The sequence below is a fragment of the Jatropha curcas genome, chromosome 7 (assembly GCF_041381405.1).
Source record: "Jatropha curcas cultivar XTBG-Jc1 chromosome 7, XTBG_Jcur_1.0, whole genome shotgun sequence".
Taxonomy (NCBI): Eukaryota; Viridiplantae; Streptophyta; class Magnoliopsida; order Malpighiales; family Euphorbiaceae; genus Jatropha; species Jatropha curcas.
In genome coordinates, this window is record NC_143157.1 from 28,407,362 (window position 1) to 28,432,068 (window position 24,707).

Below are 24,707 nucleotides of genomic sequence, written 5' to 3' on the forward strand. Positions count from 1 at the left end.
AAGTATACACGCTAGAAATGTCCTGGTCTATAAAGAGAGATGATTGAATGCATTCATAAAATAAAATTAATTGAACTACACAAACAATCATGGAATCTTAGTTTTTTTATCCATACAATTATCTACAATATCTGAATCCACATACTTGTTGACAAAAAAAAAAATTCTAAAGTCTTATGACCAACCTTTTAAGTGACGCAAAAGATGTTTTTTGATTCATAAGACTAATTTTTAGTCGCTTTAAAGTTCAACTTGAAATCTAACGCAGTCAATCTACTCCTAATTCTTCAAGTTTTAACTGAATCAACTGCATGCTTCATTCAAGAATCTGCAGGTGGCTGCTGCTGTTGTGGCCAAATTGGTTGTCCGACATAAGGGCGAGATTGTGGACTGTAAAAGTTTTGATCCATCATGGGCTTACCCATCGGCATCCCTGGAACAGGAACTTGTGGTGCAAGTTGAGGTGACATGTAATAGTAAGGCATAGCATCAGCTGGGCCTCCAACAGGAAGACTTCCTCTCGTGACCGATGGTAGCACTTCATCCTTCAAATCCTCTCTTGGCACAATATCCACTAGAAAATCAAAAATATCAGTCCTTGTAATTGCTGCAGCAATATCATTCTTTTGAAGCGTCCTCCTTTTGTTTTCCTCTGTGTGATTCCAAGACCGCAATGTCAATTCGAGAATGAACATCTCACATGCCCTTGCAAATATGACTGGAGCTTCAGCTGATATCATTCTTACATCTTCATCTGCCTTCATAATCTTTTTAATCCTAGCCAATGGCAAGCTATGATTCTTAAAATCCGCAGTCTGCTCAATTTCTTGGTACTGATTTGTCCAAAAGGATTGGAGTTGTTGCTGCAACTGCTGTTGCTGTTGCTGGTGGATATGCTGATAAACAAGTTGGTGTTCAGCAAGCTGAGATTGAGATGCTGCGACTCCTGTTGGCTGAGTAGCAGATTGAATCGATCCAGCAGGAGGTCCCATCATCTTGTTAGATTGGTATGGTGATATACCATATGGAACTGGAGCTGTATTTCTACCTGCCACAGAAGGCTGCCCATGCCCTTGCCCTTGCCCTTGCCCTTGCTGATCCATACCGGTGTGTTGGCCGACACTTCTAGTGCAAGATAAAAACGAACATTCAAATTTAAAAGTGACGAGCTAATTTAAGAAAAAAACATCTAAACTAAAGAAAAACCAAAAACAAGTACAACCAGTAGGAATCGAATCAATTGATAAACCAATAACCAGCAAGAATTGACTCAAACTCAATCATGAGTTCGGGCCACACCTTTAATGGAAAATTAGCGATTAAGCCACTGGTTCTCCGAAGATTGAGTTTACAAACAGCAAAGATAGAAAGCTAGCTAAAAATTATGAGAGAAATCGAATAACAGTAGTAATAACAAAGAAAGTCGATGAAGAAAATCTTTCAAAACATAATTCCTCCGCAAATATGCTATATTCTGGAATTAAAATTTCCAATCAAGTCCTTATTTTTCATGTGATATTCATTACCAACGACGACAGAAATCATATTCCTTATACCTAGTAAAAGAAACAAACAAAACCTTGGAAATTCACCCTGTCTAGATCCTAAATAGTAACGTCACAGGAGTTTATTCTACGGAACATGCGTGTGAGATCCGCAAGACAAACACAACACTAAATTAAGATAAACGACAGATAATTTCTAAAACTGTCCTTTTTCGACGCTTTGGAAAACAAATACAAAAATTTTTTAAAAAAATCTCCAATAACAACAAGAAAAGGCACGGATTTCGGGTTCCTATTCGGCTAATTAATTTCTACAACTCTATTCGAGCAAAGCAAAATTAAAACCAGCAAAGAATTAGCTTTATATACAAACACAACACAAATAAATACCTGTCCCGTCGAGGTCGATTCTTGATCTTTTCCAAACGCTAAAACCCTAAAAAAGAACACAGAAGAAGAGGGAGAATGCAAATTGCTTCCTGACTAAGAAGATAAAAAGAATTTATATTAAAAAATAAAAGAAAGGGAAAAGAAAAGTACAGTACTTGAAATTCGAGTGTTGTTCAAATGAATTGAGAAGTCATGTATGGTAATAAAGAAAGAATGGAAGTGAAGCTGAATTTTAATGGGTGCAGTGTAGATGACTGACTCCACTATAAAAAAAGCGCCAGTTTGATCTCTCGTCTGGTCTCGTCTCCTACTCCTACTGTGACTCAAACTTTTGTTTGACCTCTTTTGTCGTTGACGATTGTACCCTTTATCTCGCGTGGAATTTACGAAGACGACGTGTATTTAGTACTATTTATGATAAGGAAATGATTACGTGTATGTTTGAACGCATTCTTTCTTATGCTATGTAGTTCTCAATTATTGAATATTAATGGATGAGAGATCCAATGGTTGAAAGAAGAAAGGTTTCTCACACGTATGATATGAGTAGTACGTGTCAGCTAAATATTAATGACAATGTCACTTTGTTTTTAATCTTTATTTATACTTTGCTTTTACTCACCATTGAGTAGTTTTTTTTATTCATTCTCAAAAAAAAAAAAAAAAAAAGTTTGATGCATATAATTTTTTGATGCATGTTACGATAATTCATTTGCATTATAATTTGCATAAATTCAATTCTTTTATTTAATGTGAGAAATATGTTTTTAAGATTATTAAAACAATTAATGTTGATGACTATATTAGCAAAAAATAAAAAATGTTATTCTCAAAAAACAAATTTTTTTTTTTTTTTGAAAAAGAAAAAAAAAATGTTATTAGGATAGGATTGGACATAACATAGTGAATTAATAGACTACAGCGTGGTCCTTGCGGTACGTGGACATACGCCAATACACGTTTCCACTTGCTTAATTGCTTGCTCGCTAAGAAGTAGGAGCTAGGCATATCGGTACCCTACCACACGTCTAGAATATTATCATTAACAATAATAAACTAATTGACCCAAAGCATATCAAAATTGTGATTTAATGATAAAATCATGTTTAATATGATAATTGATTTAAATTTGAATATCTTAATTTTTTAATTTCTTTAGAAGCTAAATCGATAATAATAATAATAATATTATGGACACAGAAAAATAAGTCATTTTTAAACCCAATAAATTAATAAAAACTTTTATAATTAAAAGGATAATCTAATAAATGAATACGACTCTATGCTTCATACATGATATATGTAAACATGCTATGACTCAGAAAAATATATAAAGAAAAAGGAAATGTGATGTTGGACAAACACAATGATGCCAGCTTGATAGTTTTTCTCTATATTTTAGTATTTATTTATATTATGGTTATATATAATATTATTTGATAACATTTAGATGTCAAATAATTGAATCTTCGTTTACATGAAATATCACAACCAATTTAAGTTATTTGCTGGAGATAAATTCACCAAAAAAGCCAATTTGAAATTTCCATATATTATGTGAATTAAGATAAACATTCGATTTATCTAAGTTAAACCGAATCAAATCAATGTAAGATGTGAATTCAATTGAACCTAATAATATAGAAATCAAATTAAACCAAACCAAATCGTTTCAATTTAACCAAATCTTACTATCTTTAAACAGATTTTAATTATTTTTAAAAATCACCAGATTTTTAAATTTTGTTTTTATTTATAGGAAGAAGCAAACGTACAGGGAACAAGATGAGTAGAGTAGACGTAAAGCTTGAGCAAACTTATTTTATTTAAACTAAAAAAAACATAGCTGTACATAAGAGGAAAATGATGCGCTTAAGAGAAAACTAGCAACCTAAATTTTTCCACAAAGACCAACTACTAACTCCACTAGTACAATTTGTACTCATTCATACACGATAATTCACATGGCCCCTCAAGCCGATTGCACAGCTAAATTCATACATTTATATTGAAAAGCTCTTTCTTCTACTCTCTGGCTGCAAGAACTGCTGGCCCTTCAACCTGAAATTTCAGTCCCACCAAACACCACGATTAGTATTTATAGCTGACATTAAATTTGGAAATCCAACTACAATTTAAGTATATACATACCTTGAAAGTAGCACCCCATATCTCTTCCTCCTTAGCTGGAACAGCAGTGATCTTGCTTTTAGGATTTTCGAAGCTTCTCAGTTCTCCAACTGCTGTGGAGTAGAAGCACCCTGCAAATTCCCATTCGGTCGTCAATTAAACAACATTTCTTTGCTTCTTCTTATACAATTGGATTTGACTATTATTGTTTAGTGTTTAGGTCACCCACCTTCAGGGAAAGAGGCAAGGGACTTGCCACAAGCACCTTTAAGCAATTCAATATTATCGGCAAAGGCCACGAAACCATCAGCAGTGATTCCCCAATATAGAGGAACTTTTCCAAATTGATCCTGCCACATCACATGCGTACAAATATCATATTAGCTAGCTAGTTGATAAATTAAGACGAACAAACTAAAGAAAGCTAATTAATTAATTTGTAGATGGCAACTTACAGAAGCCACAAACAAGGTAGAGGTAGAATTGTCAAAGACAATGAAAGCAAAGCTCCCACTAAGATGACCAACAACGTGGTTTGCAGGGTAAGGTGCCCTGTCACGAAGAGCCTTGTATGCCTCAATTACCAAAATCACCTCATTTGCCGATTTTGCAAGCCCATATTGTTGCCTCAGACTTCCCAAGTTGTCCAGTGCACCCTCAAACAGGCAGAAGACATCATCCTTAACAGCGAATGATCTGCCATTTTCAATGCCCAGCAAAAAGAAAGTGTTATTTTGTTGTAATTCTTCGCAAAGTAAAAAATTCAAGTCAGGTAATCCAAAATATTTAATGAAACGCAGGAATCCAGGGTCGGGACCAGCTTGGATCCTTATCCAACTTTATGTTATCCTCATCCTTTACCCTGTTCCCTACCCTTTCCAGGCAGGGAAGGTTTATAAAACTTGACAGGGAAAACCACTTTGATGCAATCCAGAGTGTTTTTTTCCTTCTTCTATTATTAAGGATAATGAAAACATAAAAGGATTTAATAGTTGAACCTGAAAATTCAACAAGACTGATCATATGATAGCTATGCCCATTTGCTCACAACGCATCATACATTAATTTACTTAAATATGCAATACATGGGGACAGCAACAGTATCACAAAAATTTTTAAATAGAAAAATAAGTCAAGTTGACTATATAATTATGTATGTTTACTATGATTTAAAATATTCATTTATTAATTTTATTTTATGTCTTAAAATCACAGCATTCATGCCATAACTAATAGTTTCCTATTTGGCATTGGCTAAAGCATAGTTAATTTCATTATCATATGCAGATCACTCATTTTGCCTAACATTTTTATCCTAATTTTACTGTTAAACTAGCTAATTAATGCATTATTACTGTTGGTAGACAAGTAATTGCAGATATTGTGAGAAGAAATCTACAGGGCATGCTTCAGAAATTTTCTAAAATCTGAAACATGACTCAAAAAGTAACTGCAAGCCGACGGTGAGAAAGAGGAGCTAATGGGTCTCCACGACCACGACCCAACTACTCACAAAACGACGAGGTTCTGTTCACAAAACTATGATCTGACTGTCCACGTGCTGACTCAAAAAGCAATGGTTTCCTATTTTTACCACACGTATGGCTTAAATGACCTGATGCGTATACGAATAATGGGTGCCGAGAAAAGTCCGGACTCTATAAGGATCAATACGTGGAAGTCATTCAAGAACTATGATATACCTGACCCCACAAAGCACTAAAATTTCTTTCATCATGCTGCAGGATCAGACATGGCCCCATTATTCTCATTATTAATTTCTTGCCATATATGGTTGCAAATATCATTGCCGTATATATATATAATCGATTTTACATTTTTTATTTTTGGAATAATTTTTTTAGAAAAAATTATATTATTATCCTAATAGTAGTAGAAATTTAATATTTTAATACTATTAATTCATATTTATGTGAAACTAAATTAAAGATATCGAACATCAATCCATTACATATGATTCTTCATTATTGAGAAAAAAAAAATTTATTTTGTAAAAAAAAAATTATAGATTCAGTTAAAAAAACTAAGAAACATGTAAAAAAAAAAAAAAAAATACAAAGAGGTTTTTTTAAAGAATAAAAACTGAAATGCTAATAATTATGGATGAAGATCAAGTAGCTTTTCTTAAAAAATAAAAATTGAAATGCTAATAACTGTGGATGAAGATCAAGTTTATTTTATAAATTGAAAGATTTTTTTTTTTTTTAGGGAACTAAATCAAAAAACTATTTATTAAGACTAAATAACCAAAATATCTGTAGCCAAAAAAAAAAAAAAAAAAAACCAAAATATCATTTTCAAATAATAAATCACAATAATTTTAAGGAACCCAAAAATATAGACACAAATCCCAATTTCCAGGTTTTATATGTAAATATAAAATATATAACTAGAATAGACAAAAAAAAAAAAAAAAAAACAAAGAAAAGAAAAGTATAAACTGACTGTCTCTTACCAAAAAGATGCTCTAATAATTGTTAATACAGGATTCTTCCCGATCTGTACTCTTATAATGATCCTGCACTTATACCAACCTTTCATAACTGTAACTGTTTTTTCGTTAATTATTTATAAATTTTTTGCCGGTGACTTAACGGTCTAACAATCGCTCGTTTAGTCTGCTAGATCTTACACTACCGTGATCAAGATTCAAGCGTGTGGTGACAACGAGTCCATTTTTGTGCATAATTTACCTGGGATGCAGCAAGGACTCGCTGTGATGGGTGTAAGCCAACTGCGCGTTGTCTCCGATCTGTAAGGATACGGCGGAGGGATTGGTGTCGATGAATCGCTTCACCAGCGCATCCGCCGTTGTCTTCGGAGATGGCGTCCGGCTTCCTGCCGCCACCAGCTCGTCGGGCGGAGATACTATAGAGCTGCTAAACACTCCCAACATCTCGATAGAAAAATAAAATAAAATAAAATAAAATCGAATGATATTTTCTTTTGCTCTTGGGCTTCAACTCGGACATAGGATTCGGGTGGAGCAAGGGGCGTCTGTTTTTATAGGAAAATTGACGCGGGTATTATCGTCAATAAGCGGATCTTTTCTATTTTCTACTTTTTTTTTTTTTTTTTTATTCATGGATTTTTAATGGTAGAATAGAGCCATGTGGACTGTGGGGTCCATTGGCTGGCGATGATTCTCGAGCGTTAAAGACGAGATGAGATTGCGGGGCCCAAAGCACACTTTCTTTGTCTACAGATTTTTGTCACCACTTGACCTACGATGATAACAGCATTACCGTTTGATTAATTTGATGAGTATTATTCTTTATGTTGAACTGTTACGAAATCTCACCGAAAACAAAGAAAAAAAAGAAAAAGAAAATTCCATATTTTAGCTCTATAATTTAACTGATATAAAAGTTTCACATGTTTAAGGTACGTTTCAAAGAAAAATATTTTTGGTTAATTGATTTTTTTAATCATTTGAATATCAAACTTTCAAAAGTTTTTTAAAATAGTTTAACATTTTAGAAAATTCTTTAAATTCCATTTTTGTTTGAAAAATAATTTTTATGAGAACATTAAAATTTTAAACCAAATATGCACAAGTACAAAAAATTTTATTTTTCGGTGTTAACAGGACCAACACTTGCAATTGTTTTATTTTTTTTTTCCCCAAAAAACTTGCAATTTGGAAAATCCTATTCTTCTATTTTTGTCATTAGACATGTGTTTTTAATTTAAAATAAAAATACATTAAAAAATGTTTTAAAAAAAATCATAATAATATAATGTAACATATGCAACTGACAATTTTCCAGTGTAAAAATGCATACTAAAAATTTGTAATATCTTGATACAATTTTCCAACTTTGCAATTTTTATTATTTAACTAAAAACGAAAAACAAAATCCAACATCATACGAATTTAAATCTATTATCATGTCAAGTACAAATTAATATAGTATAGATTTATAATTTTGTATCCTATGGTTAATTTATTGTTATTGCTTTCATTTCCATTGCCATCTGAAACATCATTGGCCCCTATAAATCATGAAGGGAGCAAATTAAGGATGCAGCAAATTGTATGAAATAAAGTATGGACGAGAGCTTATACAATGGGTCAGTAATCATATGAACTGAATTATAGCTACACTTAATTACAAAATATAATCTAACATAATATAATACAATTCTATATTTTTAATATATACATTACGTATTAATTAATAACGGGCATGAATTTAAACATTGCATAAAAAAAAAATCCAAAATGACAATTTATGGTATATGAAAAAGAAATATAATATAAAATTTTGAAATTTAGCTCGATGGATTAATTACTGGATAATTAAAAAAAAATCAATAACATGTGATTAGCATCTTGAACATTTAATTTATTATTTTGTAGTAATTATATGAAACAAAACGGGTCCAATTTTAATATCTTAAAACAATGGAGGCACTGCCCTAGTTTAAGGTTTCCTGTGTTCTGATAGCAACTTGATGCTAAAATAATAATACTAATAACTATATTATAATAAGAATTAAATTCATAAATTGTTTTCCTGGTGGGTTTAATTAAATTAAAGATGAGAAAATAGTACTAATCAGACATTTTATGATTCCAAAAGGAACAAGATACCGCTGGCAATAGATTCTACATGTGGGTAGAATATTGGTATTACAAGCTGAATTGTCGTAATCCAAAAATTACTTGGTGCTCTTCATCGTCACACCATTCCAACTCCAAAGGACTAGTTAGTTTTATTTCTCAAAAGTTGGATATTTGATTTCAATAATCTTTTATTCCATAAAGAAAAAAAGGCTCAAGAATATTTTACAAGTTCTACATATTCGATGAAAATGACGTTAAGAACCCTGTATTAATTAAATTCGTAAAAAAACATATAAAAATGGAAAATTAATTAGTTAATAATAGTATTTTAATTTATAATTTTGTTTACTCTGAACTCAACTAAATTCATATTATTCAATTTTATCTTCATTCACTTATATTCGTCAGACTAATTCATAATTAATTATTTAATTAATTGACAAGTATATAAAATTAACTATTAATTGCATTTTTTAATTCATGCACTGAGCTGAAAAATACAGCACTTATTTTGGAACCGGGAGAATTAAAATGCAGGTGCATCGCTAAACAATAAATATGTAATAAGAGGGTGATACTGATAGGATTAAAGAAAGAAAAAGAGAGAGAGAGAGAAAAAAAGATGAGATGGGGCCCTCCAAGGTTGGTGGATGTGAAATTCATTACATATTAATATTATATATACATATAAATATATTATTTAATGTGGCTTGAGTTGAAATTTCCATATCTGTTCTACTCACCATGATATATACATACACACTCAACAAAATTGACTAAAAAAAAGAAATAAATAGTAGAAATTGAAAACAAAGAAATGGCTAAATTTCTTAATCCCACCTAAACAAGAGGAAGAGTAAAGTTAAGCAAAACTGGGAAAAGATAATCAATTTTAGCTATGAATAGGAATAAATGACGCGTGGCTTATTACTATTATAAGAATAAGAATAGTAGAAAATTAATTAAAAACTAATAAATGACGTGTAATTGTTCTTTGTGGATAAATATAAATCTCTGACGCGCCCATGGTTTTGGCACTGGCCCATGGTTTAAGTCCTTTATTCTTTGCTTTTATTTTTTCTGATTGATGTCTATTCTTTTATATTTTCACTTCATAAGTAATTTTTTAGGATATAAATAACATAAATACTCTTAATTTTTAAAAATATATATAAATCTCAAATTAAAAGATCCTTCGAATTACAAAAATTATGTAATTTAAATTTGGGATGAATCACATTTTATTTGCAAACGAAGTTGAAATAAGTCATGCTCTTGCATCGATTGAGATGTGGTCTTTGGATATGGTGCACCATGGGCCCAATTGTAACTGTATAATAAAAGTATTTCTATTTTTATGGGGCTAAAAAATAATGAAGATATTTATTTTTTATATTTTAAAACAAATTAGAAAGTAAAGGAATGAAATGTAGTAGGTGCTTGGGTGGGCCTAGTAGGTTATGATGGAGCAGATGATTGGGTATCTCGGCGACTCGGACGACAATTTCATCCGATTCGATTATATAAAATATCATATCATGTAATTTTAAATTGGTATGAGATAAATACATATTCAAAAATAATTACTCTTTTTTGGATGGATTAAAATATGAAATTTATATATCGAATGCTCACTATTTAAATCAACTTATATAATGAGAAATGAATATGACGAATTTCAAGATAACCAACCTTCACACTGTCGTCCCTGTTAATAATGCCATAGGTATAAATGTGATTTGAGAATTAAAAAACAAAAAAAAAAAAAAAAAAAATCAAAGAAAAAGATGGACTAAGCCAATGGAGAAAAAAAAGGTTTGAGCAGAACCACTATTTAGAACGATTAAGATTGGTGGAGATACCAAGTTGTTAAGGCAAAGCGACAGCCACATTTTTTATTTATTTCCTTCTCCAATGACCTTGGGGCGGTGCCTTGCCTGCTATGCTGAAAACAACCCTGGAATGGAGGTGCCCAACCAGAATTAGGCTGGAGTCTTTAGATACCGATACATGACATATAAATATCTACTACTGAGCAAGAAAGTTACTACTGAAGTTAACAATTCAACTGGTTAGTTAAAAAAGCAATGTTTTATCTATATAAGAGCATATTAAAGGGAAGCTAGTGGTTTCCTGACGACTGCTTCTTGATTAATTTAAAGAAAGAGACAGTGAAAGGAAGAAAAGGTTAAAGAATCCATTCACCATATTCGTGATTCCAGGGGGCGTAATAATGGATTAGGTTTGTCTTTATGGATTTGGAGATAAACGCTTGTCTTTCTAAGTTTTTGCCGCCACCTAAGTAAGATAAACTATGGATTCCTTAATTAAAGTACAAAACAATGATCCTAAACTATAAAATATGACGATATTTCTGACAAAACTTAAAAGAGTTACTGTAACAATTTGAAAGTAAGGGGTTTAAGTTTATATAATTGTATATGATTTGCTCTATTATGATATTATCTCTCTGCAACTTAATATGTAGTGTTTTTCTTTTTTATGTTTAGTTTTGGAATCTGTCTGGTTCAATGATAAACTATTCAAGGAAATATCTCAAGAATGAAAATTCTACTTATGAAGATTCTAATCTTGGCTAGAACTTTAAACATAATTACTCGTGGTCGGAAAGAAATTAGTTTTTAATAATTTTTGGTAATTATACATGAGTAATAAGAAGTGTATTAATAATGGAATTTATTCATAAGCTTTTGTAATGATAATTCCTGTTTTTTGCTTTGGTGATGGGAATTCTTTACTTGGTTCGTCGATGGTACTTAATTAATTATTAATCACAAAATTAAAATGGCATACACGTCATTTAGCAAGGAAAAGAAATTAGCATTCAGTGGTAATCCTTATTCCAGCATCGTCAAATTTCAAATCAATTTAGGTTTTGATGTTTTTGTAGATCTTAAAAGTTTAAAAATTTTAATAAATGATAATGATAATAAGATTAAGAATCGAAAACCAAAAATAAAAATAATACTAAAAAGACGAAAGTTGTTCTAGGCCTCAACCCTCAAATATCACTTGCAATGCACATTACCAGGCTCAATCCGAGGTCTTATAGGCTTCATCTTTCATTACAAGCCCACCATATTTTTTTGGATCAGCGCCACAAAGTTGCGAGTAATTCTTCTTATCCATGCAGGCGGTTTTTGTTACGCTTCATTAATTCTGAAGGCAATTGCATTTAATCCACAACACAACCTTGTGTGGATTTAGCTAGAATCCACCGTCCCACCGAAGTCCATAGAGTGAGCAAGTAGACCCGTATCAGGAGAGGAAGTAGAACTGCATGGCCGGCGTTGAATACGCAGGACATGAAACATGAGAGCACCTGTGATAGATCCTAAGATTGGCGCAGTAATATACACCCATATGTCCTTGAAGTTCCTGGAAACAATTGCAGGCCCTAATGACCTTGCAGGATTCAACGATCCTCCTGAAAGGGGCCTAACATGAAATATGAATTATAACCAATCCCATGACTGGATAACTCTAGAGTATATAATGAATTTAAGGGGAAAAAAAAAGGGATGCTCATAAGCCATGATATACCCTGTAATAAGTACTGCAAGTGCAATGGCAACTCCAAGAACAAAGCCTGACAACTGTCTTACCTGTAAAAGTTTTCAAATTCAAGTCTGGTTATTAGGTCCTTAAAAAGGGTTTAAAATTATACAGTGAATGTTTCCTTACTGATGTTTGATATGCGAGTGAAGCAGCAACAAACATGATGATGAAGGTTGCAATGAATTCGACCCAGAAAGCAGAACTGCATCCATGGAAAGGTCGGGTGGTCATTAGATCAGGTTTGATGCCGTAAATGGATCCTCCGGCATATGATGCCAATGCAGATCCAACGATTTGTGCTGATACATAAAACGGAACCTGCCATATTAATTAAACAAGATCAGGTTAGGTGATCCAAGTGGTTTTGAAAGAGGGATATATAATATTTACCCTGGACCATGGAAAATGACCAAAAGTTGCAAAGGCAATTGTGATAGCAGGGTTCACATGAGCTCCAGAAATAGGGCCTATGGAGAAAACCAAGACGATGACTGTTAATCCTGCTGTTGTTGCATATTCCAACAGACCCAATTGGTCTCGCGTTAGCTGCGTGGTTCCAATGATCCCACACACACATATCATTAATACAAATGTCCCCATCATCTCTGCTATCACCTGCGCATTTCTTAGTTGCAATTACATCATAATGCAGGCTTTTTAAGAAACTAAATTAGTCATTTCTTACCATTCTTGCCGGATTTAGATCAATTCCTTGAGGAAAGAATTTAGTGAAAACATCTTCATGTAATGACATTGCATTTGATTCCATGACAATCTCTAGATAAAGTTAATGTATAGTTATAGAAATGTCAGGCAAGATTGAAATTACAATTCTGATAAATTAACGAACACTTACATGAAAAGAAGTATGAGGGCAAATGGAAAATTGAAAGGAGGTGGAGAGATGTTTCTTGCATGCAATCAGCTTAAATATAAATTGGAGGTCATTTTAAAGAGACATAAGTAAATATGTTTGATTGTTTAGATAGAAGATTGATGTTTGTTAGGAAATTGAACTAAGATGAACTTGTTTTTAACACCTGTAGATGGATTAAAGAGTGTTGTTTGTGCTTGTTAACTGTATAAGTTTTAAAACGCTATCAGCATTTTACCAATATTACTATTAAATTTGGTTAATCAGGTCTACTACCTTCAATAACATTTTGAAAAAATTCCGAGAGCGGAAATTATTTCGTGGGCTTTATAGCTTTTAACTCAAAATGGGCCCAATTGATAAATTAATATAATTATCCAGAAGTTATGGGCCAAAGTGAGATTACAAAATGCACGAATTTCAGTTGAACACAAGAGAGATGAGGATTCCCTCGCTACGAACTGAACTTGAATTAATCGCAAAAAGCAATTCTTGCATCAACAAACTTCAAAAGCAGTTAATTAACCACATATAAATAAATAATTACATCATCTTAAAACTTGAAGTTGGAACATTCAGCAGCTGCTAATAGAAGTGTTCTAGTAAATGCAAGCCTGTTAGAAGCAAGATCGAACTGAAGAAGATTATCCTGCAACTGGTGTGCTCCTATCACTATTGGTGTAGTTACAATAGGATCATCACCTGCATCTAAGAATGCTAAACAAGCCACATCACGACTCACTTCCACCATTGAATTAAACCCATACATTTCCCACTGCTCATTTTTGTTGTTCTCGAACTCGAATGCAAGATCTGGGACCCCAATTCCAAGAGGTGTCATTCCTATATGATCTATCTTATAGCAATCTGTAAAAGGTGCCACAGGGGACACCTTACTCCCACTCAAAACTGCAATCTCCTTATCAAACGCCTTAACAAGAGATTTATAGATAGTGGTTTCAAGTTTGGTGTAAGGTTCTACTGTTGCTATTTTCGCTCCTCCCTTCCCATTCCTATGGAATTCAAGAAATGTTGGGTTTATGAAAATGGGTTTTCTGTTTACCAAGATAGAAGTGACGTTGACAAAGTATTCCGGCGATGGAGGTCCTCGTGTCACGATGGATGATCCTGAGAACTCAGTACGGACGTAGAGTTTTGTGTAATGAAATCTGGTTGATACATCAATGGTCTTCGATGTATTATAACTTGGATAAAATGCATAAGGAGAATCGCCAAAGAACATAACGCCGTTTAATTTTGGAGTTGAAGGCAAGCATATAGCGAACTTTTTCCGGAAGCTACCACCAGAAGAAAGTTGTGTCGGTAGAGTAATTGGTTGCCTTCCGAGGCCAATCATCCCGTCTGCACCTTTAGCAAGATTGCTTAGGCGCTCACGAGCCCCTAAACAACCGAAGATAAAATCGGAAACTGTGACAGTTGGGCCGAATTTTGAACCGTCCGTGGATTGGAGGGCAATTTTGTCTAAGGAAATCAATCCAATATCAAATCCACTACCTAAAGCAGGAATTGTGTTGTCAGCAAGGATATAACAGTGTTCTTTATCGCAACCTGGTCTGCGCCTACCAGGTTGGCATTGACCAAAACATTGAGCTTTGGCTACAGAACATGGAGCTGAACCACAAAAGCTATGCTTGAGTGTGGATGATAAGTATGACCCATCATCACAATCCATCCACAAATGTCGGCCTCCAAGGTCTACCACAAAACTTCTTTTGGTGGGAGGGGTTCCCATTTTAAATTTCGTTAGATATTGGAGAGTTGTTGCATCTTTGGAGACTGGAAGTACTAGGGCTTTGGGTTTTGAAGCCGTTTGGGCAAGGGAGAAAGAGATGGAAATGAGAAATAAGAAAAGCATTAGTTGAGGCATGGAAGTTTTGGGAAAAGCCATTGAAAAGAAAACAGGTTGAATAAGAGAAGAAAAAGATGATAATGATCGGTTTTGATGAAAATATGGAAGATTTGGATGGGTTTATATAGGCATATTTTTCTTCCAAAGATGATGATGATATTTTTTGTGCTGCCACACACGACTTGAAAAGAATTGTGGGGCCGGGTTTTCCACTTGTATTTGCAATTGGGCCTATTCATAAAGATCCAATGGTCGTAGATGGGCCAAAATTTTTATTTCAAGGCGTTGGAGCAGTTGAACCCAATTAATATTTGTCAGGTGAAGCGAAGCAACAAGCAAAGCAAGTTGCAGGCTCGACCCAAGCCACTTGATGCTTCACAGCTTCAGCTATCTTCATGGTAGTATACAGTGCACGCGCCTTGCTTTGACTCAGTCAAGGATTAAAAGCCTTTAAGTTTAGGCAAATAGTCGTCCATGGCGGCCAATCACTACTCAAATTTCCTTATAAAACCGTTACATACATCAATTGAACTTCACACTTGTATTCTTCTTCTTCTTCTCCTCTCTATAGCATCTCCCTTCAATGGCTTCTTTAGCTCAGTTTATCTTTTTGTCGCTATTTATTTCCTTGATTTTTCTTTCCAATGCACAAACAACTCCTCCATCAAAACCCAAAGCACTAGTCCTCCCAATCACCAAAGATCCATCTACTCTCCAGTACCTAACCCGTCTTAACTTGGGAACTCCTTCTGTTGAAAAGGCACTAGTTGTGGACCTCGGAGGCCGCCATTTATGGATAGATTGTGAAAATGAATACGAGTCATCCACTTACAGACCAGGCCTTTGTGGCTCAGCATCATGTTCTTTTTCTAAAGCCATGTGCGTCAGTAAATGCCTGACTCCTGCTAGGCCTGGTTGCCACAATAATACCTGCAGACTCCTCACCAAAAACCCCATCTGGGGAACTTATGGTATCTCTGAAGTTGCCATTGATGCAGTTTCTCTCCAATCCACAAATGGCGCTAAGGCTGGTTCACTTGTTTCAATTCCCAATCTTATTTTCGCTTGCGAAGGTTCCTCAAACCTACTCCAGCTTGCTGATGGCGCAAAAGGAGTCCTTGGCCTTGCAAAGGAACGCGTTTCCATTCCAACGCAGCTTTCATCTGCATTCGGTGGAAGTTTCCGTCGAAAATTTGCCATTTGCTTGCCTTCCAAGCCCAAAGCCAACGGTGTTTTGTTCTTCGGCGACTCTCCTTATATCTTCTATCCAGGTTACAACACATCAAAAGCTATTGATGTATCATCAAGATTTAAGTACACTAAACTCCATACCAACTATGAAACAACCGCATCACCAAGAGTGCAAGGAGCAATATTGCCAGAGTACTTTGTCAAGATTGCGTCTATTCTAGTTAACCAAAAATCCATTCCTATCAACTCGACTTTACTTGATTTCCATAGAACGGGCTTCGGTGGTTCAAGAATTACCACAGTAATACCTTATACAACTCTTGAGAGCTCTATCTACAACTCTCTTGTAAAGGCGTTCGATAAGGAAATTCTTGCAACTGGGAAAGTTAAAAAGGTTGCAGCTGTTGAACCTTTTAAAGATTGCTATAACAAAGGAAACTTGGGTATGACATTACTTGGACTTACTGTCCCTGACATTACATTCGTGTTTGAGAACAAAGATGTGAAGTGGGAAATTTATGGAGCTAATTCAATGGTGGAGATAAGCCATGACGTGGTATGTTTAGGGTTGGTGGAGAGAGATCCTGATACAAGATCAACATCAATTGACATAGGGGCACATCAATTGCAAGACAATCTTCTTCAGTTTGATTTGGCTTCTTCTAGACTTGCATTTACCTCCACACTTCTTTTTGAAGAAGTTGAGTGCTCCAACTTCAAATTTTGATCTTGGACTCATACTTTTCTACATTATATTTCTAGAATTTGGTACATGCATTATAAGAAGAAAATGATTAGTGATGTTGTAGTAAGGGAATGATATATCCCTTTTTTTTTTATCTGGTTTGCATTTGATTTGAATTTAAGAGAGGAGGCTTTTATAATTTTTATTTTTTTTGGTTACTTTTCGTTCATTGTTTTATAAAAAATTGATCGTAATTAAACTTTTTTTTTAAATTTTTTTTCTTCTTTGGTTTTTTCAAATAAAATTGATAATTGGTTAAATTTTCCTGTCATTTGACACTACAATATTGCCATGTCATTTATGGATCTTTAAGGCTAAAGTAATTTTCACTTGTTGTCGGAGATAAAAGGAATTAATGTTGTATGGAAACTGGTTGAACGAAAGAAGTCGATAGCTAAAAATGAAAAATAGATGTGTGTTGTTTAGTAAAAATAAATTAAAATGGATTCATTTCACAGAACTGAATCTCAAATTTCTAAATTAGAATTTATATTCACAAATTAACTCTAAAAAATATCTATCACTAGTCTCTAACCATCTTCAATTCACATTTGTTATAATTTTTATTTTTTAGAGTAATTTTATCTTAAAGTGAAACTTCCAAAAGGCATAGGCTGTTGCAAAGACAAAAGGCTGTAACGGTAATCACCTGCTTTTATTTCTGTTTTAAGGGCAAAGGGAACATTTTCATCTAACAAAGAAAGTTTTCCACCTCACGTTGGCTTATTATGTCATGGCTAACAAGGCAACTGCTTTTGGCAAGTGTAAATCCGACCAAGAAAGCATTCTGTCAAACCACGAGTTGTTCTTGCAGGAGAAGAAAATTTTTGTCAGGATTAGTTGTTTTTTTTTTCTATCCCTTCCTTCTCATAAACGAATATTAAGATCGTATTTAGAAAACACCTGACGTTTTGATTTTTCTTTTTTGGTTATATATTTCAATCTTTCTTCTTTCCATTGTACAATATATGTATATATACTCTTCTAGATTCTTTGTTAGTAAAATTAAGGAGAAAATTGTAATTATTAATTTCCAATCTCAAATTTAGGATATGGAAACAGGAAAAACCGATAATGGGATTCTAACAATGTGATTTAAACTTCCTGTGAAAACAATTTCCCCAAAACTAAACTCATCCCCTGCCTTTGTCACAAGGAATTGTATTTCTATATGTTGAGTTCCTTGTGGAGCTATTGTAAACCATGTTGGAGAGAGAGTCACTGTAGTCCCATTTGGTGACATCACTGAGCCCAAGTATGTCTCTGGCTTGCTTCCTACATTCTTAACACTCCTCTGCACCGTTTGAGATCCTTTTAGTGCTGATATTGTCACTGAAGGGAGATTCAGGTTGGCAGGATGGCTAAACAATTGGTTGCATGATTCTCCGGTTGCCACTTTGACTGTTGTTCGATTGATGTTGGGCAATGAGCACAAGAAACTTATGTAATCTTCAAACTCTGCTTTAGGGTCACATTTTGTTTGTACTCCAATTAAGTGAATTAGAAGATTAATGCTACTGTTAATGATAAATTAAGTGAAATGATCACCTGATGTAAAGACTAGGCCTGGATCGACAGAGCGGGTTGGATTCACAAGACCAGCACCAAGATCAAAATGAGTGGAGGGATAGAAGCTGTTAATATCAAATCCTTCTGCCAGTATGGGTTGTCCATAGTTATCATACTTGGTGGCAGTGGTGGACATGGCAGATGAAATCATCGATGGAGTCCAAAAAGGATTCATTTGCTTGATAAATGCTGCTATTCCCCCTATATGAGGTGTTGCCATACTTGTACCAGACAATAGTGCAAACTTGTAGCCTAAATAATCCCAAAGTTGCAGGTATTACTAATTGTTACTCAAGCAGTCAAGCTGTTTTTAATCTAGTCAATACTTGCTTACCTGTTAGCATTGGCTCCAAGGCACTAAGAGGGCTCCAGGCTGCCCAGATTTGGTGGCCAGGGGCTAGAATATCTGGCTTAAGAACATCAGCAGGAGTCCGATTAATGTCGATAAAATCAGGTCCCCTGGAAGAGAATCTGCTAACAATGGGCGCTCTACCTTCAAAAGATGCAACTCTACCCTCTCCTATAGCTGCTCGTGCATGAAATTCGGTCACAAATCCTCTCTCATCCCTTTTGATTTGTTGCTCATAGTACTGTAATATAATCTACGTATATAAGATAGCATTAGTTTTCATAATTGAGATCAAGTTTTTTCATGGAAACTAAAAACTTCTGTTTCTGATGTAATATATATATACCTGTGCATCAGCAACATTAGAGATCATAATGCCTGAAACTGCAAAAGGAATAGGTTCTGCTATGAAATCGCCATAGATTGGGTTTGCGACCAGAGCAAAACCCATAAATCCTAAAGTTCTTGTTGTGTCGATTATGGCATTTATGGTTGATGTGCCATTATAAAAGCCAGTAGAGAAGGTGCAGATAACAATACTATCTCTCACTACACTAGGGTCCAGTGACTCTGGATATTGGCATTCTTCGATGTATTGTGGAGTCCTTGGGAATGTCCCATTTGCCTTAACTGCATCCTGAGCCAACACCAGCTTATACAGAAAACGACCATCTCCAAAAGTGGGTGCTGATGAGTAACAATTAAATTATCATTATTCAATTGCAGAAACCAGACGAAACATACAAATATAAGGATGATTGAAACTTAAAATTACCTGATAAGCCCACACCTCCAACTTTTTGACCATTTCCAAGAAGAAGTGAACCAGGATAGATTCTGTCTGTGGTGCAAGCAGCTACTCCCACAGCCCAGGGGCTGTAAGACACAACAGTTGAAGGATCTGGCCCATTGTTGCCGGCAGCTTGCACAACAAAAACACCAGCTCTTCGTGCAAATAGCATAAAAACATCAAACACACTTAAGAATGTGAGAGTATCTTCCGGTGGTTCATCTGGTCCAACAGAGAGCGTTAATATATCCACTCCATCCATTGTTGCCTGTGCCATATATAGGGTTGGCGTCAAGAATCACACATTATTATCACATGATAAATTATTTACTCTACGATTTTGAAACAGTTTAAAGAAGTTGACTTAGTGGTTTGCTAAGCAACAGGATTATGACAATAATTCAATGCTTAATTACTTACTTGATCAATTCCTGCAACGACATCCGTTAAGGTTCCCACTGTTGGATAGACGGCCTTGTAAACAGCGATTCTGTTGCCATATAATGTCAAAACACAAAGCGATACAATGTTCTATACATCTGATAGAATTGAATGTTCAATGCACATCTTAAATTCTTAGTCCTAGTCCAGAAAACAAAGAGCATACCGTGCACGTGGCGCCATCCCACTAGCTCGTCCGTAGTAGAAGCCATTGGCCACCACTGGTACCCCAGCGTTTCCAGCAGCAGTTGAAGCTACATGACTAAACAAATCAAAACCATTAATTTGTGTCCACTAGATGACCCCCGTTTGATTATTAACAGATATATGTATACCTTCCATGTCCAACTGCATCAAAGGGTGAGAGAATGTCCACCGAAGGGTCAAGAGTAGCAATTGCTTGAGCACCAGCTGAGAAGAACTTAGCTGATACTATCTTTCCATTGCAAGAATTAGCAGGGAATCTAGGGCCTGTCTGGCAAGTACCAGAAAAATGAGAAATATTTGAAGTAAGAGGATTTAGAGGATCATAGGCAAAACTCGGATGACGAGGATTGATGCCTGTGTCAACAAAACCGATAACTATCCCTTCTCCTGCATTTCTATCTCCTCCTTCTTGAGTCCAAACTCCCTGAGGTAAACCCAGGAATTGAGGAGTATATGAAGTCATCAATTTGGCTCCTCTATCTCTCTCCACCAGCTTTACTCCAGGAGCAACTCTGAGTTTGTCAACCTGCAATGACTAACAGTTTAATTTTTTTTTTAAGAGAGATTTAAGCAGCTTCTCTCTATATGTATAACCTGAGAAGGAGTGACATGAACAGCGAAGCCATTAACAATGTGTTTGAAGCTGTAGAGCTTGCTGTAGCTTCCTATTTCAAGGGTGCTTTGTAGAAGCTGGTCATGGGAATCAACCAAGCGCTTTGCATGGGCTTGGGAAACTTCACTAATCATATGCATAGGAAAAAAATTTGTAAATTAGTAGCTAGTTTCCGATGAGACAATTAAACCAAATGAGAGATTGTTCCTTAATTATAGTCATATACTATCACATGCAGAATATACATTTGCTAGTCTTAATTAGTCCCTTTTTGCCTAAGGATGAAAACTTGCAATACCTGTTCAGTCCAAGTTTTCTTTTACGATGATGATGATGATGATGATAGTTATGAGGTGAGCGACCTCCATGAAATGCAACAGGCTCTCCTTCCATTAACACCAAGTACACTGATCGCTCTTCTGCAAAGCAAGCCACACAAATGGCAAAGATGAAAATCAGTACAAATCTTGAAGAATTTGCCATCATATTCCAGTTGAAGAAATTACAACTCGTAGACTGCTATATATAGACATGTAGTATGTTAAAAATAAGGATAAAAAAGGTAAGTTGCTACCTATGCAGAGAGAAACGTCAATAAACAGGTCAAATAATGTGAAGAAAGCTGTTACTTCATGAATTGTTTATACTTGGTACTAAACCGTTACTCTTCCTTTTAGCTTATTATATGAAGAACTTTTCGGGCATGCTATCCTCGCCACCTTGAATGAAAAAAATCAACTTGGCAAAAAAAAAAAGTGCACATCTTTGATCAACTTTGACATTTTTTGTTTTTCTGCCGCCTCCTGTTGAAAATATCGTCGACATAAAGGACATGTGACCTAATGAATCTCAAGCAAGGGTATAACAGAAGTAACAGGATTGTTGATTTTTTGTTTTCCAAAAGGCATTATAGCAGTCTACGTAAGCATACCAATATAATGGGCAAAACAAAAGAAATCAAGCTGGAAGGAAGCTCTCGAGCGGATGAAATTGTCTAATGATTGTTACGCTTGAATTGGAAAGTAACAGCGTTTGGCACTCTTTTGGGCAAAACGACCTAGTAAATTTAAATTTAAACTCTTAATTATTCTAGGAAAATTACAGTAAATGTCACTTTTTGAAACATGTCAGTTTGACTTTACGTTTAAAATTATGGTCATTTGTAATATATTTTTACTATTGTACTCCTTTTTTTGATTGGTAGGATGTTAATTTATTAATATTTTAATGTTTTAATATATTAGTGTTTCTTTTTATATTAGTTTCATATTTCAGTGTTTTAATATGTTAGTGTTTGTTTTTGTATTAATTTCCTATTTTAACCATTGTTTCCTTTTTTTTAGTATATTACTAATATTTTTCTGCCGCCATTTTTTTTAATGCTTATTATTTTCTGATGGTTCTTTTTTCTTTTATTGTTGTTCATTATTTTTTTATCGTTCTTTTCCCTTTTGCTGTCGTTCTTCTCATTTCTGGTGTTTGGTTTCGCTTTTTTATTCATAAGGTATGTTGATTTCTGTTTTTGATCTGTTGTTTATTGTTGAGAATATCTCTATCAATTTTTTATACGATTAATAACTACTGTAGAGATAAGGTAGGACTCTCGATTTTGTTTGGATTGATACGATACAATATATATGTATATGCTGTATTTACTCAGTTTGATCTAATGTCTTAATTAATGTACATATATCTATTCTATATTTAATTAATTTTACAGGACTTACTTATACAGTTATATATACTATGTATTTCGTATTTACCGTTGTTATTATCGTCGCAGTCGCCCGTCATCAATAGCCTTACGTTTCTTTATTGTTTACTTTTTTATTGTTTTTTTTTCAGTATTTTTTCTTTTTTTCAATGTCCCCTTTTTTCAGTGTTTTCTTTTTCGACCAAATTTATTACTCCCTCTGTTCTCTTTATTTAGAGAAAACAGAAAAAGCTATTTGGATTAAGAAAGTTAGTTAAATTAAGTTTTCTTCATAAAATACCCTTCATTTCATCCTTAATTATGAGAACAATAGCTGACACAAAAGACAATCTCAAAAAGTGCATTTATTGCTTATATGCATCATTTGGGCGTCACTTCCAACTTTCTTTATTAACTCTATTTGATTTTATTAGAACGAGGGCGTTTTACATAATTCGTGCACAAAAACCCAAAAAATTTTGGAGCCAAATTAAAGGCCAAAATTTTGAATTTATTTATTGAAGGCCATAAATTTTCAAAATTTTCGGCGAAAATAAAAGAGGAATGACTTAAATTTTGGCTCTAACCTGTTTAAACTTGAATAATTTTTCAATTCAAATTCAAAATTTGATTTCTCCAAATTTAAATGAAATTCAGAAAGTAATGCCCAAATGTAATACATTACGGCCAAAATGAAATAGAATTCGAGTTTTAATTTAAAAACTCTTAATAAATTTTAATTTGAAGGTGGATAATAAAATCTGAATTTTTGTGTGAGTTTGACGGCACAATTTTTTTAAAAAGTGCATAGTCTAGCAAAATATATGACAATTTCACATTTTGAAAAGTGCACAACTAATAATAATAATAAGACCACAATATGGCTTACAAAAGAATACAATCATTATAAGGATTTGAAAAAGTGAACAACTAAGATAACAAAACCACAAAATGTCTTATAGAAGTGTACAACTAATAAATTAAAAGGCCACAAAGTGACTTACAGAATTTAACAACTGTTAACTAACACAGAGAAACAAAAACCATTGAAAAAGTGCACAAGTACTAAAAATATGGCCACAAAATGGCTTACAAAAGTGTACAACTAATAATTAAAAAGCCACAAAGTGGCTTACAAAAGTTCACAACCGTTAACTAACACAAAAACAAAAACCATTAAAAAAATTCACAAGTACTAAAAATAAAATGCTATGAAGTGGCTTACAATAGAGTACAACCATTATAAGGATTTGAAAAAGTGCACAAGTACCAAAAATAAAAGGCCACTAAGTGGCTTACAAAAAAGTAGAAGATAATTAGAAAGTGCATAGTTACTACCAATAAAAGTCCACATTAACCTATTTATTGTGTCTATTTTTACCTAGGTCAGCATTAATAGCAGCAAGTGCGCCCTCCACAATTTTTCCTGCTGGGTCATCTATCTCATCACTTGCAAAAGGATCTTGAGAGTCAATAAACTTCTCTCTTGTCCATGGTTCTTGTGTAGGAAGTTAGGTCTCATCTGAGTCTACGAGTGCTTAATGATCATTACCTTCGGGCACATCTTTACTTTTTTGGCCACTTTTTTCTCAAGTAGGTGTTTCAAAAATCTCATAATACTGATATGTTCCTTGGTGAAATTACCTCAAATTAGCAATAAAAGATTGCAGTTCTTCAAGTTGTGCACTATTTTTCTGTGTTTGCTAACTGTTTTTATCTATTATTTTCACCGATGTGGCCAAAAGAGTAGTACTTGGGTCAAATTCTTTCAGAATCTCAACATTATTGTCTGCAACTAAAGGCACTTTTTAAGCTTTTTTAAAAGAGTAGCTGACTCCTTTAGTGTACGATTTTCATCTTTGAATCCACACTCCAAGCATAATATATATTCGTTTTCTGACGTCAATGGTTGTGGCCAAATTTACAACGATAAAAGTGTATATATATTCATCAAATATACAAATAAGGGCTAACTCTGTATTTATGTGACCAAATTTATAAAAACGACCACTGTTACTATAAAACAAAATGAAAAAATGAGTTGATAACTTATCCCTTGCAACACGCTTGCATTAAATGCTGAGAATATTTATATCTGGCATTTTTCTTGATTGTTGAGCTTCAATTTTAAAAAAACACATCCTTCAAGAGCTTTCTAGTATTTTTAACT

General features: G+C 34.0%; 6 protein-coding genes across 9 annotated transcripts; 1 reads left to right on the forward strand and 5 right to left on the reverse strand.

Annotated features, from left to right (window-relative positions):
• Window positions 1-43: 43 nt before the first annotated feature.
• Window positions 44-2,213, reverse strand: LOC105631930 (nuclear transcription factor Y subunit C-3). 3 transcript variants are annotated; one of them, XM_020678514.3, is made up of 3 exons: window positions 2,051-2,213; window positions 1,896-1,941; window positions 44-1,122 (listed from the first exon to the last, which is right to left on the reverse strand). In XM_020678514.3, the coding sequence occupies exon 3, from the start codon at window positions 1,101-1,103 to the stop codon at window positions 321-323; it is 783 nt and encodes a 260-aa protein (XP_020534173.1). In that variant the 5' UTR covers window positions 1,104-1,122; window positions 1,896-1,941; window positions 2,051-2,213; the 3' UTR covers window positions 44-320. The 3 variants fall into 3 exon arrangements, with proteins under 3 accessions (XP_020534173.1, XP_012069546.1, XP_037497411.1); XM_012214156.4 differs by having other exon boundaries at window positions 44-1,125; window positions 2,051-2,212; XM_037641483.2 differs by lacking the exons at window positions 1,896-1,941; window positions 2,051-2,213 and adding an exon at window positions 1,300-1,882 and having other exon boundaries at window positions 44-1,125.
• A 1,707-nt stretch (window positions 2,214-3,920) lies between these two features.
• AILP1 (aluminum induced protein with YGL and LRDR motifs) lies at window positions 3,921-6,942 on the reverse strand. The gene is given in 5 exon segments (NM_001308784.1): window positions 3,921-3,956; window positions 4,047-4,156; window positions 4,255-4,375; window positions 4,481-4,721; window positions 6,740-6,942. Coding segments are annotated over 5 exon segments (711 nt in total).
• Window positions 6,943-11,493: 4,551 nt separating this feature from the next.
• Window positions 11,494-13,126, reverse strand: NIP7;1 (NOD26-like intrinsic protein 7;1). 2 transcript variants are annotated; one of them, XM_020678574.3, is made up of 6 exons: window positions 13,052-13,126; window positions 12,881-12,972; window positions 12,586-12,810; window positions 12,322-12,513; window positions 12,181-12,242; window positions 11,494-12,075 (listed from the first exon to the last, which is right to left on the reverse strand). In XM_020678574.3, the coding sequence occupies exons 2-6, from the start codon at window positions 12,962-12,964 to the stop codon at window positions 11,841-11,843; spliced, it is 798 nt and encodes a 265-aa protein (XP_020534233.1). In that variant the 5' UTR covers window positions 12,965-12,972; window positions 13,052-13,126; the 3' UTR covers window positions 11,494-11,840. The 2 variants fall into 2 exon arrangements, with proteins under 2 accessions (XP_020534233.1, XP_012069915.1); XM_012214525.3 differs by lacking the exon at window positions 13,052-13,126 and having other exon boundaries at window positions 12,881-13,039.
• Window positions 13,127-13,493: 367 nt separating this feature from the next.
• Window positions 13,494-15,042, reverse strand: LOC105631925 (putative aspartic proteinase GIP2). Its single transcript, XM_012214146.4, has one exon. The coding sequence runs from the start codon at window positions 14,976-14,978 to the stop codon at window positions 13,623-13,625; it is 1,356 nt and encodes a 451-aa protein (XP_012069536.1). The 5' UTR covers window positions 14,979-15,042; the 3' UTR covers window positions 13,494-13,622.
• A 415-nt stretch (window positions 15,043-15,457) lies between these two features.
• Window positions 15,458-17,135, forward strand: LOC105631926 (putative aspartic proteinase GIP2). Its single transcript, XM_012214147.4, has one exon. It carries the CDS (start codon window positions 15,523-15,525, stop codon window positions 16,855-16,857), a length of 1,335 nt encoding a protein of 444 aa, XP_012069537.1. The 5' UTR covers window positions 15,458-15,522; the 3' UTR covers window positions 16,858-17,135.
• A 745-nt stretch (window positions 17,136-17,880) lies between these two features.
• ALE1 (PA-domain containing subtilase family protein) lies at window positions 17,881-21,327 on the reverse strand. Its single transcript, XM_037641484.2, has 10 exons — window positions 21,143-21,327; window positions 20,826-20,970; window positions 20,360-20,757; window positions 20,191-20,286; window positions 20,004-20,073; window positions 19,569-19,851; window positions 19,140-19,480; window positions 18,779-19,046; window positions 18,424-18,696; window positions 17,881-18,333 (listed from the first exon to the last, which is right to left on the reverse strand). The coding sequence occupies exons 1-10, from the start codon at window positions 21,325-21,327 to the stop codon at window positions 17,921-17,923; spliced, it is 2,472 nt and encodes an 823-aa protein (XP_037497412.2). The 3' UTR covers window positions 17,881-17,920.
• Window positions 21,328-24,707: the final 3,380 nt, after the last annotated feature.

What these genes read in the sequence shown, in the direction of transcription:
- ALE1 (XM_037641484.2), bottom strand. Translation starts at nt 21,327, where the DNA reads ATGGCAAATTCTTCAAGATTTGTACTGATTTTCATCTTTGCCATTTGT. An exon ending in GGGATGGCGCCACGTGCACG is followed by an intron (nt 20,074 to 20,190) that starts GTATGCTCTTTG and finishes ATATGGCAACAG; the next exon opens with AATCGCTGTTTACAAGGCCG. An exon ending in CTTGGAGCCAATGCTAACAG is followed by an intron (nt 18,697 to 18,778) that starts GTAAGCAAGTAT and finishes GGGATTATTTAG; the next exon opens with GCTACAAGTTTGCACTATTG.
- LOC105631930 (XM_020678514.3), bottom strand. Translation starts at nt 1,103, where the DNA reads ATGGATCAGCAAGGGCAAGGGCAAGGGCAAGGGCATGGGCAGCCTTCT.
- LOC105631925 (XM_012214146.4), bottom strand. Translation starts at nt 14,978, where the DNA reads ATGGCTTTTCCCAAAACTTCCATGCCTCAACTAATGCTTTTCTTATTT.
- LOC105631926 (XM_012214147.4), top strand. Translation starts at nt 15,523, where the DNA reads ATGGCTTCTTTAGCTCAGTTTATCTTTTTGTCGCTATTTATTTCCTTG.